General features: G+C 36.3%; 1 protein-coding gene across 3 annotated transcripts in view; it reads left to right on the top strand.

The window, feature by feature from the left end:
* The window catches only part of apbb2b (amyloid beta (A4) precursor protein-binding, family B, member 2b), a 106,253-nt gene extending 87,338 nt beyond the window's left edge, over positions 1-18,915 (top strand). For 2 of the 3 annotated variants that reach the window (XM_056460433.1, XM_056460417.1), the window contains 6 exons: positions 3,124-3,238; positions 3,439-3,526; positions 6,183-6,266; positions 11,145-11,260; positions 11,376-11,555; positions 14,341-18,915. In XM_056460433.1, the coding sequence (XP_056316408.1) occupies positions 3,124-3,238; positions 3,439-3,526; positions 6,183-6,266; positions 11,145-11,260; positions 11,376-11,555; positions 14,341-14,511 (754 nt within the window). In that variant the 3' untranslated portion in view covers positions 14,512-18,915. The remainder of the gene's footprint in view (positions 1-3,123; positions 3,239-3,438; positions 3,527-6,182; positions 6,267-11,144; positions 11,261-11,375; positions 11,556-14,340) is intronic. The other variant, XM_056460426.1, reaches the window with a different exon arrangement.
* Positions 18,916-19,966: the final 1,051 nt, after the last annotated feature.

Here is a 19,966-nt window from a genome sequence, read left to right as displayed (position 1 = left end):
CGCTCTTCTTATGTTCATTATCAGGAATCGCGCTTCAGGCTTGGTTTTTGGTTTTCCAGATATAATGTGCAGCCTGCATGTGTAAGTATTTTTTTGCAAGTGATCATCATGTCCTCCAATGCTAATACGCCACTAAGCCCATCAGTAACATTTTCCTCACAAGACCCCGGAGGACGTTATAGCGTAGCGACAAGCCATACGGGAGGGGGAGGGTAGAAGGAATGCTGGGATTGGATGGAAGGAGAGAGAGCGAAAATGAGAAGGGGGTAAAAAAGAGAGAGAGAGAGAGAGATTGAGCGTAGAGAGGTGAGCTGCATGTTTTTAACAGAGCAGAGGATGAGTCGAGGAGGTGAAAATCTGTAGAAGAGCTCTACGACATAATGCCATCCAAGGAAAAACACATTACTTACAAAAGATGTGAGTATTTTTCTGTATTTTTCTATCACATTTAAAAAAATCTTTCGCTCTGTATGTCACTTAATTTGAGACCCAAGGATTTGAATACTGTATTTTTTTATACTTATCCTGTAAGACATTTGTTCAGTAGTTTCTGGTAAGTAGTGAGAACGTGGAAGTAGTTTGGACTGATGGAGTGGGTGGAATTGCTCCAGATGGTGTAAATGAGGAGGTGGAGAATTTCACTAGAGAATTAATAATGCGTTGTTGTCATTTACTGTGGCAAGGATAGTATAGTGGAGTACTGCATGTGCAGTTATTAAAGTAGGTCACGGCAAGATGTTCACATCACTAAATGGGTTACATTGGAAAGAGACTGCAACTTCCTTGCGCGTTCCTTCAGATCAGGCCTTCCCTCTGATACATCCCACACATCCATACAAACTAGAACACTTGGCTTTTTTCAAATTCCTTTGGGGAAACCTCTGGGTTCTGTTCTTGGTCCATTTGTGTTGTTCCATGTACCTCCTTGTAGTTTCTCCTTGACCCTCAAGGAGAATGTTTTTTATTTATTTATTTATTTTTAATCCTTCTGAGATGCTGCAAAATAGACTTTTTGAACAGGTTTGCAACCTGAGTTTCATTCTGTGCTTTATTAAATGCACTTGGTTTATTCTCTCTGTCTCACTGTCTGTTAGATCTCTAATTATAACACTGTTACATATTCATGCCTTTTACTGACTGCACACCGAGAGCTTCATGTTTTGAGGTGTCATACATCGAGGAAAATTTCTGTATCTCTTGTCACACCTGCTGGTCTTTTCATGCACACATACAGTTGAAGTGCAAATTATTAGCCCCCCTGAATTATTAGCCACCCTGTTAATCCCCCCCCCCCCCAATTTCTGTTTAACGGAGAGAAGATGTTTGCAACACATTTCTAAACGTAATAGTTTTAATAGTTCATTAGTTTCTAATAATGACAATAAATAAAATTTTACTAGATATTTTTTCTAAACACATCTATTCAGCTTAAAGTGTAATTTAAAGGCTTAACTAGGATAATTAGGTTAACTAGGCAGGTTAGGGTAATTAGGCAAGTTATTGTATAACGATGGTCTGTAGACAATCAAAAAATATAAAGCCTAAAGGGGCTAATAATTTTGACTTTAAAATGGTTTTAAAAACATAAAATATAAAACATAAAAATAAAAACTGCTTTTGTCTAGCCGAAATAAAACAAATAAGACTTTCTCTACAAGAAAAAATATTATCAGACATTCTGTGAAAATTTCCTTGCTCTGTTAAACATAATTTGGGATATATTTAAAAAAGAAAAAGAAATTCAAATGTGGGCTAATAATTCTGACTTTAACTGTACATACACACAAAGCTCTGCTTTTCATATCACGAAGGAAAATGAACCTTTTGTTAAAATAAGAATACATTCTTCCCACGGAAAGTTCTATCGGTTGTTTTTTAAGATGCACATCTTGTCAAACCCATTTTTGTTGGTCTGTTGTATGACTATATTAAAATACCTTTGAAGCTTGTTCATGAAACACAAGCAGAACATGCTTCCTTCATAATCTGCATGCTATTATATTGAATTGGCATTAGCAGATTTTTCTAGAAAAGGTTTTGTTGGGGATTTTGTTGAAATGTTTTGCTTGTGTTTTAATAATGAGTATCATTGTGCTCATAATGTTTTTCATTTCTTACTCTGCTGCTTTCCGGGACTCAGAGAGAGGTAAATTGGTTTACCATTTTGTTATTTGTATTCTCATCATTGCCTGGTTGTAGTCTGTTGCCGGTCATTTAGTTCATAATAGTTTATTTTTAGCTGTAAGAATATGCGTATGGTACAGCTGAAGGTGTAAGTTTAGAGACACTCATTCATCTTAGACAGCCACGTGCACCTGCATCTAGCAGGAGAGGTGCATGCATGCATTTTTTGAGCACTTTTATTTTTACACCATTTTTTTTGTATGCTTGAAATTAGGGTGTGCATTTCTTTAAGTAATTGTTTAGAAATTGATTGTCGCTGTTAAATCTAAAGGGCACATCATCCATCAGTGTATTTGAGGGCAGTTATTAGCATATTAACAAGAACACACATTGACATTCACACTCATTTTGTCTATAACCAAGCGTTTTAATTGATGCTATATGTTAACGTGTGATACAATTCTTCCTTAAAGTCAGTATAAAAACATGATGGTCTTTGTTTACATTTCTAATGCACATTATTTTATTCCAATTTTTATTTATCATATTACTCCAAATAAAAAAGGTAAAACACTGTATAGTGACACCCTACATTTTTTTTTGTAGATTATGAGTTAAAAGGGTAGTTCACCACCCAAAAATCTTTATTTATTCACTATTTACTCACCTTCAGGTGGATCTGAAACTTTAGGAGTTTCTTATTTTCTGCTAAACTTAAAAGAAGTTATTTTAAAGAAAGCTGGACACCAGTTACTACTGACCTCCATACTAAGGAAATCAATGGTTACTAGTTTGCAACATTCTTCAGAATATCTTTTATTGTGCTCATTAGAAACTCATACAGGTTTGTGACAAATGAAGGGTAGGTAAATAATGACCAAATTTTCAGTTTTGCATGAACTATCCCTTCAAATGGGTTGTGCATGGTGTTTGGGGTTTACTTTAAACAGCTGTTTACATCATGTTTAATCTTGTGTCATTTTAATTATGTGCAAACAGGGATTTTGCGTACGTGGCGCGAGATAAGGACACCCGGATATTAAAATGTCATGTTTTCCGCTGTGACACCCCTGCCAAAGCCATCGCCACCAGTCTGCACGAAATCTGCTCCAGGGTGAGATTTACATGCTAAACAAACAACTTCCAACACAGAATTTTCCTTAATGGCCCATTCTAAACGGATTAATGCTAAAGTTACATTAGATTGTGTGAAGGGGAAAGAGCACAGTTGAGAAGCGAGAAATAAGGTTCACATTCTGTTAAGGCTGCTGATTTAGGGCAGCGAGTCTAATGAGTTCGATTTCTGTGTAATAGATCATGGCAGAGCGCAAGAATGCCAAAGCTATGGCTGGAGGATCCCTACAGGACAGAACACATGCTGGCCTCGACGTCCCATTACAAGGTAACAAAAAATCTAATACACTACCAGTCACAAAATTAGCAATAATTGGATTCTTAATGTTTTTGAAATAAGTCTCTTACTGTATGCTCTGCAAGGTTATATAGAGTTGACGTCAGAATTATTAGCCCTCCTGTGAAATTCAATTCTTTTAAAAACAAAGTGCTATTTAACTTAGAGAAGATTTCAACACATTTTAAACAAAATAATTTTATAGTTATTGGATAACAGTGGTTTGTGCTATATACAATTGAAAAAATAAAAGGGCGAATAATATTAACCATAAAATTTGTCTTTATTCCAACCAAACAAAAAAAGACACTTTCCCCAGAAGATGTTATAGGAAATACTGTAAATATATACAGCAATAAGACAGTGAAGAATGTAATAAAAATCCATTTTTGTTGATAAAAATATAAAAATTCTTCATCACACCATTCTTTATAAAAACTGCCATTGCTGACAAAAATGGGGTAATGCATTATTATGTATTATTTTTATTGGGGTAAAATATTTATGGTCATAAAATTTTAGGCATTCTATTAACCAAAGTTTACTCTAAAAAGCATTTTCCACAAAATTTTTACTGAAAAACATTTTAAACAATGGTAATGGTTTAAGCCATTATTGGTAGCTAACAGCAAGTGAAAATATTCAAATGAAGACTGGAGCAATGGCTGGTGAAATATAGCTTTGCTAGCAATAAATTACAGGAATCAATTACATTTTTTATTTTCCTCCTAACTAGAAAAATGTTGGCCCAATCCCAATTCTATTTTTTTTACCTCTACACCTTCCCTTTGACGATTGAGACAGAGTGTGAAAGGGAAGGGCTTGAAATTTTACCCCTAAGAATTGAGACAGCACCTGCATACATCATTATATGTCATTGCGATCTCTTACTTCATATGAGATGGACGATCACGACTGCTGTAGTTATTCCAGTTGCATTATTTTTTGGTATTTATCTTCAGGAAATCATTGAAGGCATATATCATGTTATCATAACGATATAATGTGGCAATAAGATCGTAACTGGTAAAACTTCCATGTGCAGTCATTCTGCCATTGTAGATGGTGTATTCTGGGAAAATTTTTGTACCCCTTGGTTTCGAGTGTGGTCCTGGAAAATCTCTGTTTCAAGGGCTATCTAGCTCTTTCCCTTATGGGCCATTTCTAAGTGGTATGGTACAGTACGGTACAGTTCGGCATGCTTTTATGGCCATTTCCACTGTCAAAATGTACCTAAAAGCGAACCGTACCGTACCACTTTTTTTTGCAAAGGGTACCTAGCACAGCAAAAGGGTATCAAAAGGTGGAGCTAGACATGCAGATGAATGCTATTGGTTTACAGAGAAACATCACTCGCACATACACAAGCGGAGAATGAAAACAAAGATAACGCCATTTTTAAATGAGCAGCCGAGACAATACACCGTAATAATATATACATATAATAACCAGCCATGGTTGACCAGAGCTCAAATAAACCTTGTCGTTGTCTTGATGTACAGTCACAAAGCCAAGAAGAACAAAATCTGCCATGTCCTGTTTTTGTTTTACACGGGCGTCTAAAAGTGCGAACAGTTTCACTTTTTCCGGGGAACTTGCGGTTACTCACGTGAATATCTATATTTGAAATAACGAACTTCTTGAGCTGACGATAATAACGTGCGCGTGATAATTGAAGTGCTTCTGACATCCGATCCTTTCAGAAACAGGCAAACGCGGATGTGAAGCGCAAAAAAACAAAGGAGAAGCCAGAAAAAACAAGGGAGCAAATGATTCTTTCACCAACCTAAAACATAAACAAACTGCTATGGTTATCATTGCCTTTTGGACTATTATGAACTGGGAATTACTTTCTAACAGAGGTTACATGTGCTGGTGAAGATTAAAGATACAGATGAGAGGTTTGCTCTTACTGGGTTATGTTGTGTGTTGTTTTTGAACCCAAATAAGGCCTAAATGTATGCTGTGTGTAGTTTTTCTGTAATTGATAACATATCAGAGACTGTAAGGAACTGTATGTGTTCATATATATTGCATTTATTTATTTATTTTATATAATTGCAGATGTTACAGTAGGCTATTTTGCACTGTCATTGATCCGCAGTTATAAACAAAATATGTTCATAGAAAAGTTAGTCATGAACATTTATACACAAGAATTTATGTGTATAAAGCATCTGTTTGTGAGAAGTGCTCCTCATATGATATGTGAATGAGCCGTACAGCTTTACTTTGAGCGAGATGTCCTACAGCGAGAATGATGTAAACTGAAACTTTTTGTCGTACACCATGCCCACCAAAAGGGACCTCTTTACGCAGTGGAAATGGAAGCCTGGTAAAGGTGACCCATACCGTACCGTACTGTACCAGTCAGTGGAAATGGGCCATTAGTCCTACGCCTTCAAGCTAAACAGAATTTGGGACCCCCTACCCCTTCATGTAAAGGGCTAAGGGGTAGAATTGGGATTTTACCATTATTTACATTTTTACTTTATTTTAGATCAAATAAATCCAACTTTAATTATTCTAAAGGAATGCTACTATATTATCTTCATCTCAATTATTCCAAATCTTGTCCAGTTGTGTATGTTTTTTTTGTCTTAAGAAACCAGTGTGTATTAATGTGTATGTTGTGTGTTACCCTCAGCAGAGTTTCCCACACCAAAGACTGAACTGGTGCAGAAGTTCCAGGTGTTATATGTTGGCATGATGCCAGTTGCCAGACCTATAGGTGAGCAGTTACACTTACTTCATAGTCTTGCACTCACAGCTTCCATGCTCACTCTTTCTTTTTCTCACCTTCATGCTGCTTTTCTTTATAACTACAACTCCTATTGTGAATACATGAACTGATGAAATGCATACTTCAAATGCAACATCAAAAAATAAAGCAATAAATTGGTCATACATTTTTATCTGATCCTTTACAAGACAAACACAGCCTGCCGAAACTAGCAAATAAACATTCTTTTTCATGTGTTTATTAAAATATTTTAATAGCTGGCTGACCTTCCAATGAATCATTTTTGCAAAACTCTTGTCACTTCTCTACAGTTCACTAATGTCTAAGAATTTAGAAATGTCAAATGTGCATCACGGTTGTTCTTTTGTAGTTCTTTTCATCTTCATGCAAGTTAGGAACATTTCTTCATCTTAAGCTCTTTTTGAATAGGATTAGTTATAGATAGAGAGGTGAGGTAAAGTGGTTATTACCACAGATCCTGAGTGATTTTAGCGCTGCCTGAAAAGTGTTATCTCAGTAATCATTACAGACTCTGAGAGCAAAGACAACTGCAACTTTTGCAGCTTCTACTTTTTGTAAAAAAAAGAAGAATGACCTCTAATGCTTGTCTCGTCTAATAAACCATTTATTCCCTCTTTATAAGTAGTTTTATTTAGTTTTTTTTTCAAGTATGGAGTCACTTGAAGAAGCATTCAGTTGAGCTCTAGATTTTAAGAAAAGACTGTTGGAAACCTAACATTTTCCACATAAAATAAGGTCAAAAGAGGAAGAGGCAAACAGTTAGCTGCAGGTAAATGGCTGCTAGCAACATTCAATCAGAATGTAATTAATTTAATTAATAAATTGTTAAAGCAAACTTACAGTAACTGTTTATATATTCATAATACATAAAGTGTGTGCATCAGACAATAGAGAAATATTCATCCATTTTCTGTTTTTTAACTAAGATGTCATATCCCATATCAATTGGCCATTAATATTTTGCCTTGTTTTCACTTAATGGTATGGTTGAGTTTAGTACACTGTCAGAAAAAAGGGAACAATATTGTATCAGAGAAGGTACAAACCCTTGTCACTGGGGCAGTACCTTTTTATGGAACAGAATTGTACCTTAAGACAAAGAAACAAATTTGTACCGTTGCAGTTTGTACCTTTAAGGACATGATTTGTACCATGGAAAACCAAAATGTTCCTTTGTTTTTTAAAACCTGCAGATCCAATATCTTCATCAAAGGTTCAAATCTGATCCATGAAGGTACCACTACAGTGATGAGACATTTTGTACCTTAACAGTGTCAAATGTGTTCCTTCAAGAACAATTAAAAGGCATGTTGCTATATCCAAAATGCATCAATTTATTTTCAGTAAATATAAAACATCAAACACAAATACATACATGCAATGTTTTTAAAAAGTTTCTTTTTATGTAAATGCACCTTTTCCATTTACAATAAAGGATAAAAACATACTTTAGCATAAATCAAAAGATCTATTTTTTGCTGAACATTTCACACTTTTCACAAAAATGTTACAGAAATACATTCTCTAATGTACAATATAAAACTTTTTTTCTCCAATTTTCACATAACACCTCTGTAATCACTTAAAAGATCATTTAATTTACTTAATTTAAAAATAGAAATAGAATTATGCAGAAGGATTGTAATGAGATATGCACAATGTTTGATTAGTTTTACAATAGTACAATGTCTGAACACTTTGCATATACAGGACTTTTTCCAGCTCATGAGCATAGTGGAAAGCAAACGCCAAAAGGTGCGGATATCAATAATGAAAATGTATTTATCAAATGTATTTATCATAAATGCCTTTAATGTTTAGTTTGCAATACCTATCGTTTTGTTTTACCAGTTGTTTTGTTTTATAGAACTTAATAATTAATGTTTATGAGTTTCTTTAAACACATGCTTTTAAATGATGATTCATGTTTTAATATGGAAATTATTCATTAAATCATTTTGCCTTTCCAGTCATATTTATTTTCATAGATATTGTAATACAGAAGTAGTTGTCCAACACGTATGTACCTTTTTTATGAGAACAATTGTGTACCTTCATTCCAATTGTACCATAAAAGGTACTGAACAGTATCATAAGAGGTCTTTTTTGTACCATATAAAGTACAACTTTTACAAAGGTACAAAATTGTTCCTTAAGGACCTTTTTTTTTAAAACTTTTTTTTTCTAAGTGACAGTACAGTATTATTTAGTAAGGGTTACCCTAATCAGGCTTGCATTTCCACTGCCAACAGTACTTTTTATTGGTTGACATGGTGTACACCAGAAGTTGCGATTGACATCATTCTTGCTTGAAGAAGAAAGCCATATGGGCTGTTTACATATTGTGTCTTTTGCAAGCTAAAATTCATTATTTCAAATGTAAACAGTAGAGGTAGAGGTGCCTCAGGTGCTTTATACACTTTTTATACAGTCCATGGTTTTGGCACGACATGTGAACAGCTATGTAAACAACAATGGGGGACATAAATCCTATTTTTAGTTGTTTTTGTCAAAAGAAGAGGCAAGTTTTGTTTGACCATGGCTCATTGGTGTGCACTCTCATTATATTATTGTGGTTTCATGTTTCAGCTTTGTATTTAGGGTGTACTCACACTAGGCTATCCGTACCATGCCCAAACACATTTGACCCCTATTTCTCGGTTCGCTTGATAAGTGTGAGTGCTCTGAATTGGGCCCAGGCACGGTTTAGTTGTCTGCCTCTGACCCAGTTGGAAGAGGTGTGGCAGAGCACAGTTGGGTTGGGCTTTGGTGTGGTACTCTTGTAGTGTGACTGCAAAGTGCGCCTGGGCCCGAAACTGAAGACCCGGCGTCACTTTTAAGGCACTGTTTTATATGGATTTATTAATCATTCTTGCATTTCAATGAACGTGAACTGTCATAGTTCATCAAAGATACAATCCCCTCGCTGCACCTTCAGCAAACCTCCTAATATACATTTGATGAGCATCAAATGTGGTGAATCTAGAAAGATTTGACTGTGTCACTGGATATCAACTGATTTAAAATAATACAAACAATATAACTAAAGCAATCTCCCTTGTACGAAGCGAGAACGCTCTTCTCTGTTAAACTGAACAGTCACATCATTGATGACGTAAGCGTGCTCGGGCTCAGAAGGCAAAAAATTCAATGTGAGTGCAGACCGAGAGGGAGAAGGGAGGGGGAAAGTTGCACCTGGGCACGGTTCAAGACAACCGTACCTAGTGTCAACACACCTTTAAAAATAATGCTTCCTGTGTGGTTGTTCTCTTGGCTTGTTGTATGCGCAAGTGACTATGTAAACCAATAGCCTTCAGCAGCAAGTCTAACTCTATCCTTTTAGTACCATACCGCTGTGCTCTGTCCCTTATGAATGAGTGCCAAAAAAGTGGTACAGTACATTACGGTTGACTGTAATGACTGTAACGTTCAGTGGAAGCGAGCCATTATGGACATTCTGTGGTAGAATTACATTACTCTATCCTGTCCTTATGTGTTATGAGATGTCTTTTGTTCAATGGATTTAGTTTTGTTTTAGGACAGCACGGCTCTGATAGGTCTCCAGATTGGAGAACTCCCCACTCTGGAAAGCTTTTAATGAAATAATTTATACCGTACATAATGTATCACTCTGGCATTTTACCATAGATTTCTAAAATTTTGGAGAAATGTGTTGCAGCCTAGATTCATCATCATTTATTTGACAGTAAATTGTTTGAGCAAATCGTCCTTGCCATACTTCTGAGACTCATCTTGTAAAATACACTGCAGTGCACACTGACTTACTAAATGTAATCACACTGTATATGATCTCAGCATCGCATTAACAGCAACTCATCTAGCAGATAGGCTGATGTCTGTCAGAATTAGCGATATCGCTTGTTTATTTGGTTCAGATCATGTAATGTTACTTCTGGTGTTCCCCAAGGATCATTGTTGGGTCCTTTACCTTTATTATATACTTAACCCTCTTGGTTCTATTTTTAGAAAATGTGGTATTAGTTTTCACTATAATTCTATGGCACTGCTGATGACTTTCTCTTCATTATTTCAAACTCAATAGCATTAAGACCAACGCCCTGCAAGCAGTTAGTAAACCTGTTCTTTCAAACGATTTTATATTACACAAATGATTCCTGATTTGTGTTTGTTATAATTATTAGTGTAACATTTAGGAGTTATTGTTTGAAATGTTACTCTTTGGTTTGTTCTATGGTCACCTTGAGTGCCTTAAAAGGCGCCAACAAGTAAATAGATTTATTTATTATTATAGATTTGTTATTATCATTTATTATTGGTATGTGTGATTGTACTAAACATTTTCAGTATGGGTTTTTAGGTTCAGTATATATTTGAATTAAACAAATATAGTGTTGTTTTAGCCACTTCATGTGCAGAACTTGATTTGAAACATCTGGGTTTAGTTATCATCATTCTAATGAGTAAATATCAATTTCCAAGTCTCCACTTGGTTAGTAGATGCTTTCTTAAAATGTGATGCTTTATATGTTTGTGATTTGTTTCCTTTAATAAAGAATGCAGCCTCATCTTTTAAATTTGGCCTATTTTATTAAGAAATTCAACAAATTAATGTTATTTTTTGTAAATAAATTTAAACTATAATTTTTTACAAAGTTGCTTCTTACAAATTGTTTTACTACTAGTTATAGCACCAAATATACATTAATACATGCCTCACATCCCATGTATTTACTTTGTTGCTATTCTGTTTGCCTTTAAATGTAATTTAGTTAAAAATAAGTTTACATTTCATGTCTGATTAATGTGGAAATTCAGATCCACAAACTTTTTCCTGTTTCAAAGTCAGATGTTTCTGTTTTCTAGGCATGGACATTCTCAATGGCGCAATAGACACTTTGGTAACATCATCAGTCCGAGATGACTGGATCCCTGTGCTGTTGAATGTAGCTGATGCAACAGTCACAGTCATCAAAGAAAAGGCAATTTCAGCTCTCCTCACCTGTTAATCCCGAAGACATTTTACTAGTTTTTGTGATTTTATTGTGGATATTATATGTGAAATGTTGACTCATGCATGATTCTTGTTGTCATTAGGAGGAAGATGAGGTCCTAGTGGAGTGTCGTGTGCGTTTCCTGTCATTCATGGGAGTAGGAAAGGATGTGCATTCATTTGCGTTCATCATGGACTCCGGGAACCAGCACTTTGAGTGCCATGTGTTTTGGTGTGATCCCAATGCTGGCAATGTGTCAGAGGCTGTCCAGGCAGCGTGCATGGTGAGTTCTAATAGTTTTACACTGCATCAAATGTAAAATGTGTCACAAACTCACGCAGTGTAAATGAGCAATAAAGAAGGGCTATACAGTGCTTAGCATATAGTCAGAATTATTTGCCACCCTTAATTATTAGCCCCCCTGTTTATTTTTTTTATCAATTTTTGTTTAACGGAGAGATTTTTTCAACACATTTCTAAACATAATAATTTTAATTACTCATTTCTAATTACTGATTTACTTTATCTTTGCCATGATGACAGTAAATAATATTTGACTAGATATTTTTCAAGACACTTCTGTACAGCTTAAAGTGACATTTAAAGGCTTAACTAGGCAGGTTAGGATAATCAGGCAAGTTATTGTATAACGATGGTTTGTTTTGTAGACTATCGAAAAAATGTATCGCTTAAAGGGGCTAATAATTTTGACCTTAAAATGGTTTTAAAAAATGAATAACTGCTTTTAATCTAGCCAAAATAAAACAAATAAGACTTTCTCCAGAAGAAAAAACATTATCAGACATACTGTGAAAATTTCCTTGCTCTGTTAAACATCATTTGGGAAATATTTAAAAAAGAAAAAAATTCAAAGGGGGGCTAATAATTCTGACTTCAGCTATATATAAGTACACCTCTCACAAATCTCCTATTTACATTAATATTTCTATAGGAAGCTTTACAATACTATATATATGCATATACATTAGATTAGTCATTACCGTAGTCAAATCTGGAGCTTATCTGACAAATAAATTTCAGTCCAAAATTAGTACACACAAATGTACATGTTATAGAAAAATATTAGATACAATTTTTAAAAAGAGCAAAATTCAAGATAAACAAAAAATATATATAATTTTGTTGAAATCTTGTAGCTTGTAATTTATCCAATATTTTGCATGAATTTAAATGTATTATCTTTATATTTCTAAAGATATTTGGGCAACTAAAATATTATTTAAATGAATATATACGTTTAATAATTCTGTTTTGTTCAAATGCACCAAAATATATGACCTATATTCACTGATAATTGGATAAAAAATATTCATTTTTAAAATGGGGTGTACTCAGGGCTTAATTTGTGCCTCACAATTTGGCACCTCATTTTAACAATCCCCCTCCTCATCTGCCCGGAATTCCTCTTCTGTAACTCCCCAACCTGCACTTCACTTTTGTGTCCGTGACACCCCCATAACATTGCAAAAATAATACACCTGAGACAAATAATAGATTTAAAAGACCAAAGACTGTCCGTTAGATATGCACAAGATGTATTAAATATCATGTTTTAACTACAATGGAGAGATGAGATCCAGCGGTACATCTGTGATGGACTGGCCGATGTAAAGCTGCTCTCGGTGGTGGAGGTGATGACGGAGCTCCCGCTGACAGACTGGGGGTCAGAGTCAGCATAAGCTGAGGCACATCGTCAAAGACGCGCGATCTTTATAAACAAACAGCCAATTCGAGTTCAAAACAACCACATTATCGCCTGAAAAACTCTTAAAACTTTATTTTGTGACACAACAGTGGAGTATTTTTAAAATCATGCTGGTTTTCTCCTCCGCCAGTAGCACTGGTTACGCTGCAATGCATTCTGGGATACCTGTGCTTCGCAAGTTCGCACAAGTCACCTCTCTATGCATCCTTGGTAAAAGGGGTAGAGCAAGTACACATCCGGGAATTTTATCTGTACTTGGCAAGATGTGAACTTTAGCTGCGTCCCAAATCGCATACTGATGCACTATGTAGTATAAATAGTGTAAGTAGTGCGTTTACACTGAAAACTCTAAAAATAATAAGAGCACTTTAATTACCCGGATGATGCACTCATTCAGCTGGTAAAATGAAGTGTGTAATGATGGACACTTCACGCACTCAACGACCGCAGTTTTGCTCACGTAGCGGAAGGGGCGGAGCTATCAGGCGCACATATTGGATTACTTTATTTATTTTGGATTGTGAAAGCAAAATTCTCCTAAGACAGTGATTATAGCGCCTCCCGATGGTGAATGCGGTTAAACTCATGGCAGGTATTATTTGATAGTTTGGTGATTTATATCACTGATTTGGCAACCGCCAAACGTCATCAGGGAAACGGTTTGAATTTCCGCTTAGTAAAAAAACATTAGTCTTCCATTTGGGACCACACTACATACATATACTATGCTGTTGAGTGTGTAAGTGGATAAGTACATGAGCGCATAGTGTATAGTGTGTCATTTGAGACGCAGCTTTCGAATTGGAACAGTACTTCGGCGACGGTTGATGACGTTTCATAAGGACACAAGAACGCAAGTACAGACAAGAACGCATATTGAGAAACAGCCAATGTTTTGGTTTTGGATTTATTTCTTAAATTAATATTTGGTAAATGTACTGCAAGTTAAAATCTCGCCAGTGTTTCCAGTTGAAAAATGGTTATAAGGTCTTAAAATGTGTGGAAAGAGCCTTAAAAAAGGTCTTTAAAGGTATTGATTTTGACTCTCTGATTCCTGTATACTCTGTAGACAGTAGATTGTGTGTTTCTCATTCAAAAATCTCACTGGTAATATGTGAACATAATTACTGTACAAAACTTGTCAGTGAACTATGAAAGCAAAAATAAAAATCAAATGAATAAAATAATTGTTCATTATTCGTAATCAGGTTAAAATGTTCTATTAATCTAAATTTTGATTTAGGCCAAATTGCATAGCCATACAACCAGGCCTGTTTTATTATAGTCAACGCATAAGTACATCCACTTACTTTTTGACTCTCTTTCTCCATTGTGTCTGCAGTTGAGGTATCAGAAGTGTCTGGTGGCTCGTCCTCCATCTCAGAAAGCCTGCTCACAGGCGCCCCCTGCTGATTCAGTCACCCGCCGCGTCTCCACGAGCGTCAAACGTGGAGTTCTGTCTCTCATCGACACGCTCAAACAGAAGAGACCCGTCACTGAGCTGCCCCAGTGATCTGACACACATACTCACCGTCACGCTCTGCATGCTTATAACTATCCGAATGTCCTGTACATACCTGTCCGGTCACATGGTGGAGATGAAGAGGATCACAAAGACGAATAATCAGAAAGTAAAGCTGATGCCAAGAAAATACACCCTTTACTCACACACTCACAAGTACATCAGATCTACTATACAAGCCTCTCTCTCTCTTCCGATGTCAATCATGCATAAATTTGCATGGGAAGCCACGCCTCTCCAGCATGACAGCAATCAACAGGCTCCGCCCACTTATAAGAACCGCCTCATCTAGAATAAGCCTGATCAAAGAGAGAACTTGAAGAATGTTGGTGCAAATGAGAACAAATATGGCTGCTTGTTCATTTCATCAAGAGTTCATCACCAATGCATGATCATATGTGAGTGTGGGTGTATAGAAGAGCTGAAGGATTTTACTGTCCCAAAGTGTCCTAAAATCAAGGTTTTATTTTTGTTTCCTTCTTTATTATCCTGCCGAACACAAAAGAAGATTCAATGGAGAGGAGAAGGGGATGTCATAAAACTCAAAAGCTGCGTGTTGCGTTCCCTTCAAAGTAGGATATTCCTGTTTGATACCTTTTGAATGTTCAATGCTCAGTGGATTATATTTAAGGTGCGGTCACATTAGTAATATTTTGGCAGGATTTGGTTGGCATAAGTGTAGTCCACTGTCACTAGTGTAGTGATGCAAGAAGCATTTATAACAGTACTGGCCATTACTAGGTGTTGAGAGAGCATCTGGATTTTTCAAAGAATGCACTGGCGGGTGTTTGTTTTAGGTGAGTTTACGCTAAAGCTGCCTTTCCACTGCACACGACATTTGGACATGACTATCAGAATACGCCCCCTTGTGGCAGTCGCACAGAATTTTCAGTTTTGTCGTGCACCATGAGAGAGAAGCTGTTCTCTCAGTGTGCGAAATAAAGGTGTGCAAAAGCAAGAGCCTTTTTTGTTCGTGTGGTCACTATGGTTGAATTAATGAATGTTAGAAACACATAAACCGCTAAAAATTTGGGAGAGAATATGGAGACAACAAAAAGTATATCTATTTTATTACTAATAGAAATGTTTTTTTTTTAATATAGATTTTTTTCTGATTCAAAAAATAACGAAAAAAAAACCACACAGACCTGCTTGGACAACACTGAAATGCATTACATCCGGTCGGCCGGTTACATGCGGTCTAGTCGCATGAGTTCAAATATTTTAAATCCGAACTTTCTGCGTATGGAGATGATCGGAACTCCACGCAGCTCCCAGACTACTCTCCATTGGAAATGAATGACTTCCGGTCTGTCGCTTGTCGTTTTGTTCGTGTTCAGTGGAAAGGCGGCGTAAGATTCAGAACAAGACGAGTTGAAACATTGTTCTGCCTGTAGCAGAATGCAGGTATCAACATTCTTAAGGCCCGTTCACACTGGGACGCTTTTTGTTCGCGTTTTCCATTGATGTTTAATGCCCAATGACTAAATAAAGGGCACCAAAGTCATCGTTCACACCAACGTGCAAAACGCAGGCGTCATTTTTTAAGAAACACCTCATGCTCGTTTTTTTGTTTTGATGAGCCGAAACATTCTCCACCAATCAGATTGGCACTTTTGTTCACGTGAATGGAGCCGCTGAAGTTATAGTAAACAGCACTTGGAGGTGCTCAAGCTCAAATCTGTAAATGCAAGCGCACATTGAAGAAGATGCCTAGTGGTGATATGAACGTGGAGCTGCTTATTGCACTGGTGAACAATAATCATTTCTTCATCACTAGAGCTGGAGCTCCTACTTGAATCATCCATGCTTGTTCGAATCGCCAGTAATTTTAACAACAAGCGTGTCAACTTTCTGTCTTCTTCTTCTGTGTTTAAAGCGGGTGTCAAGCTTAAAGTTGTGTAGTGCCATCTAACGTCAAGGAGTGATTTTGCATACTCTTCTGCTCGACGCCAGTGAAAATCGCTTGGGTTTAAATATCGGAAAAACATCTCAAAAAACGCTGACGATAAAAACAAATGAAAAGCGTCCCGGTATGTACGAGCCCATAGGCCCAAAGTTTGCTTGTTTCTTTACATGTATATTATTGCACATATATAATTGAAAACATAGCCCTCCCAAGTGTGCTACATTTGTTTGTCACAGGTGCTTGACATGTGCACTCTAGAAAGCTTGACTTTTTTTTCAATGTGTGCGGTTTCTGTCCAAAAGTGACAAAAATATTTTTGTGCTCATTTAAATTAGAATTGCGGGCATGTTTTAATTCCCTCACACATGCAACACTGGGGTTTATTGTTTGTACTAATTAGTTGTTTGTTAAACAATGGACAATGTTGACACCTTGTGGGCAAATTAAGTAGAGCAAAAATCATCGAAAGTGAATATGTGGTCTGCGTGCGTTTCAAAAATAGTGCATAGCCTTAAAGGGCCAGTCACACAGAACACGTCTTCAAAGCTCTGGTGAGATAAAGTGAAGGCCTCAAGGTGCATTTTTTTTCAAGCTTGAGCTTATTTTAATGAGTGCCACATTTTTATAACGTTGGAAGAACGTTATGAAATTTCGCATGAATGTTTCGAAACCACTGTCACGTTGCCTTATAACAAGAGTGTGTCATATGTCCAAAAAATTAATTAAAACATCCGTTTATTACAGCCTACATGCATCTATTGTAGACAGAATAGCTGATAAAACTTGCACCACTCATGTTTCTCTTCAGATTTCACTAATGTTATTAGATCTTTTTCATAAATATATAGCTGGGTTTACACCTTAATGTAAAGAGAATCTTTTCAAACTTCACAAAAAATAAAAATAAACCAAATCCCAAATCTGAATTAGGTGCGTTTTCGCCAAGTTGTTAGAGCAGCCGACTGTAGTATTGGTAACCTAGCAACCAACAATAAACAAGGCAAGCATAATGCAGTCATGTTGGTTTAATATTCGCTACGTCAGAATTTATTTGGCAAATGTGTTTCCATCTCCAAGACGGAAGTCCAAGACCACCTCAAGTGAGTGTGAAAATGTTTTTAGAAAAAAATACGAAGGGATTTTTATTTGAAATTTGGCTTCGCGTCACTCCTTTCTCATGTGACACTTCAAAATGTGCATTAACACATAGTGATGGAAATGCAGTGGCTTCAGTGTTTCTGTCAAGTCTCTGTAGCATAGCTGCTAAATGTCTCATAAACTGATTGTGTAGCATTTAGAATTAATGCTAATTATTTTTCACCTTCAAGGAAAGTTTTAAATTGCCTGGATTTGGCAATCAAGTCTTAGCAGTAAAAATGAGCTGAACAACAGTATATGTGACCGCACCTTCAGGCAACGACAACAAAAAACACCATAACGCAACCAAGTTTCTAGCAAACAATCTGCAGAGAATAAATGCCACTATATATAAACAAGTTGGAAGTTCAAGTGATGTTCCTTTACACTTTTCCAAGAAGGAAAAGTCATCGAAGCTTTCACCAAACCATATATTTTCTTCATGAATATCTTCACCATCAGTTAATGAGGAGGCTTGGTTAAAATGTCAACAACAATAACGCACATGGAAGGACGTGACCTGTAGATGTAAAGTATGAATGTGCTTTTTATATTTCCAAAGTGAAATTGCCTTTCGTTTCTTTGAAAGAGAGAATGTCTCGGAGGAGAACAGACGTCGAAAACACAAGAGGCGGAAAAAACTTTGCTTAGAGCCAAACAGTTCAATGGTGTCAATCCCGCTTCGAACTCCAGCATAGCGCTTAGTTCCTCCAGAGCATTCTCCGGTGACTGAAAGTGCAAAAATAGCTGACTAATAGGAACTAATCTGCTAATGAAAGAAACTCGGATGTCTGTGAAGAGCTATTTTTGAGTTTCAGCATCTACTCCTCACGTTTGGATGTCATTAGTGGCTGTACATCTCCTGGTTGCGCTTCACAAACGTTCCACGCGCCACCATGGTCTTACTGTACTCTGGCGTGCCACCTGTAGTCCTAGACCTGCCCTTTTTTTTCCACAAGGGTTTCGACGAGTCACTTATGTGTGTACATAAAGTATCTATATATAGCAATTGTCATATCATAAGGCTTTATTTTTCAAATTTCAGATTCTCTTATTTTGTCACGATTTATTTTTCTGTCATGTTATTTTGGTCATGGCATGTCTTGTGATCACATTTATTCTGCCCACTTTGTAAAAACAAAAGAAAACAAAATCATATACGTGTTGTAGATAAATCAATTGACAAAACAACAACAAAAAAAAACTGAAGAAGGCTGAATGATGGTAGAGATTGTGAATATGAATTTATTTTATGGTCTTTTTTAGGAGAGCTAGCTCTAGGGGAGGATATGTGAACTGTACGTGTCTATCTATGCATTCTTTTAGCTCCAAGGAAGATTCGAAAGAGAAAGAGAGAGAGAGAGAGAGAGAGAGAGAGAAAAAGACACATTGCCTTGCATGTCCTGGGACAATTTAAGAAGAAAAACTGTACTGAACCGAAATGATATTTTTTATTTTATTTATTCTATTTTATATCGGTATATACTGGTTTCATTGTGATGTATCATATGCTTAGACATTCTTTACCCGGTTTCAGACAATAAAGCAAACTACAATGTCAATCCAAAACACACTGTACAGTAACACAGAGCTGCTGATGTGCAGCGCTGCCTGCCATGGTTACGTTACAGTCAAAAGGCTTTTAGGACCTTTACATTCTGCCCAAACAAATATTAGATATGATATAGAATACGCTATCATTTGATTATTAGGGTATTTCCGACACAAGTGTTACATGTTAAGCCTTATATGATTAAATGATTATTTACACAATAGCCTTGTTTACACCTTGATCTATTTGTTGTCAGTCAGATCACAAATGGACGATGTTGAATACAGGTGTAAATGGAGTGTATATTATTTTGGGAGACTGTCCACTTTAAGAGGTAGTTGGAAACGCATTTGATCCATTTGCTTGATGCTTACATACCTTATGTTAAGAAATCATTCACCAAAATAATGAATATTTCAAGTGGTTCCAAGCCTTTATGGGTTACTCTATTCTGTTGAACACACACACACACACACACACACACACACTTGTACATCTATCTTTTTGGGGACTTCCCATTGATGTAATGATTTTTATACTGTACACACTGTATACTCTCTCTCTCTCTCTCTCTCTCTCTCTCTCTCTCTCTCTCTCTCTCTCTAGCCCTAAACACAAACCTCACAGGAAATAATCTGCATTTTCACCTTTTCAAAATACTTCAATTTGTCTGATTTATGAGGACCAAAAAATAAAGATCAACATTTACGGGTTTTGCTATACTTGTGGGGACATCTGGTCCAGACAAGGTTAGGAATAAAAGGTATGCACACACACGCACACACACAAATATATATATTTTGAAGTATGAAAACCAGTAACCATTGCCATATAGTGCACTGGAAAAA

The sequence above is a fragment of the Danio aesculapii genome, chromosome 1 (genome assembly GCF_903798145.1).
Source record: "Danio aesculapii chromosome 1, fDanAes4.1, whole genome shotgun sequence".
Taxonomy (NCBI): domain Eukaryota; kingdom Metazoa; phylum Chordata; class Actinopteri; order Cypriniformes; family Danionidae; genus Danio; species Danio aesculapii.
The sequence above is the reverse complement of the archived record's forward strand: the minus strand, read 5'-3'. Positions and strand labels throughout refer to the sequence as shown.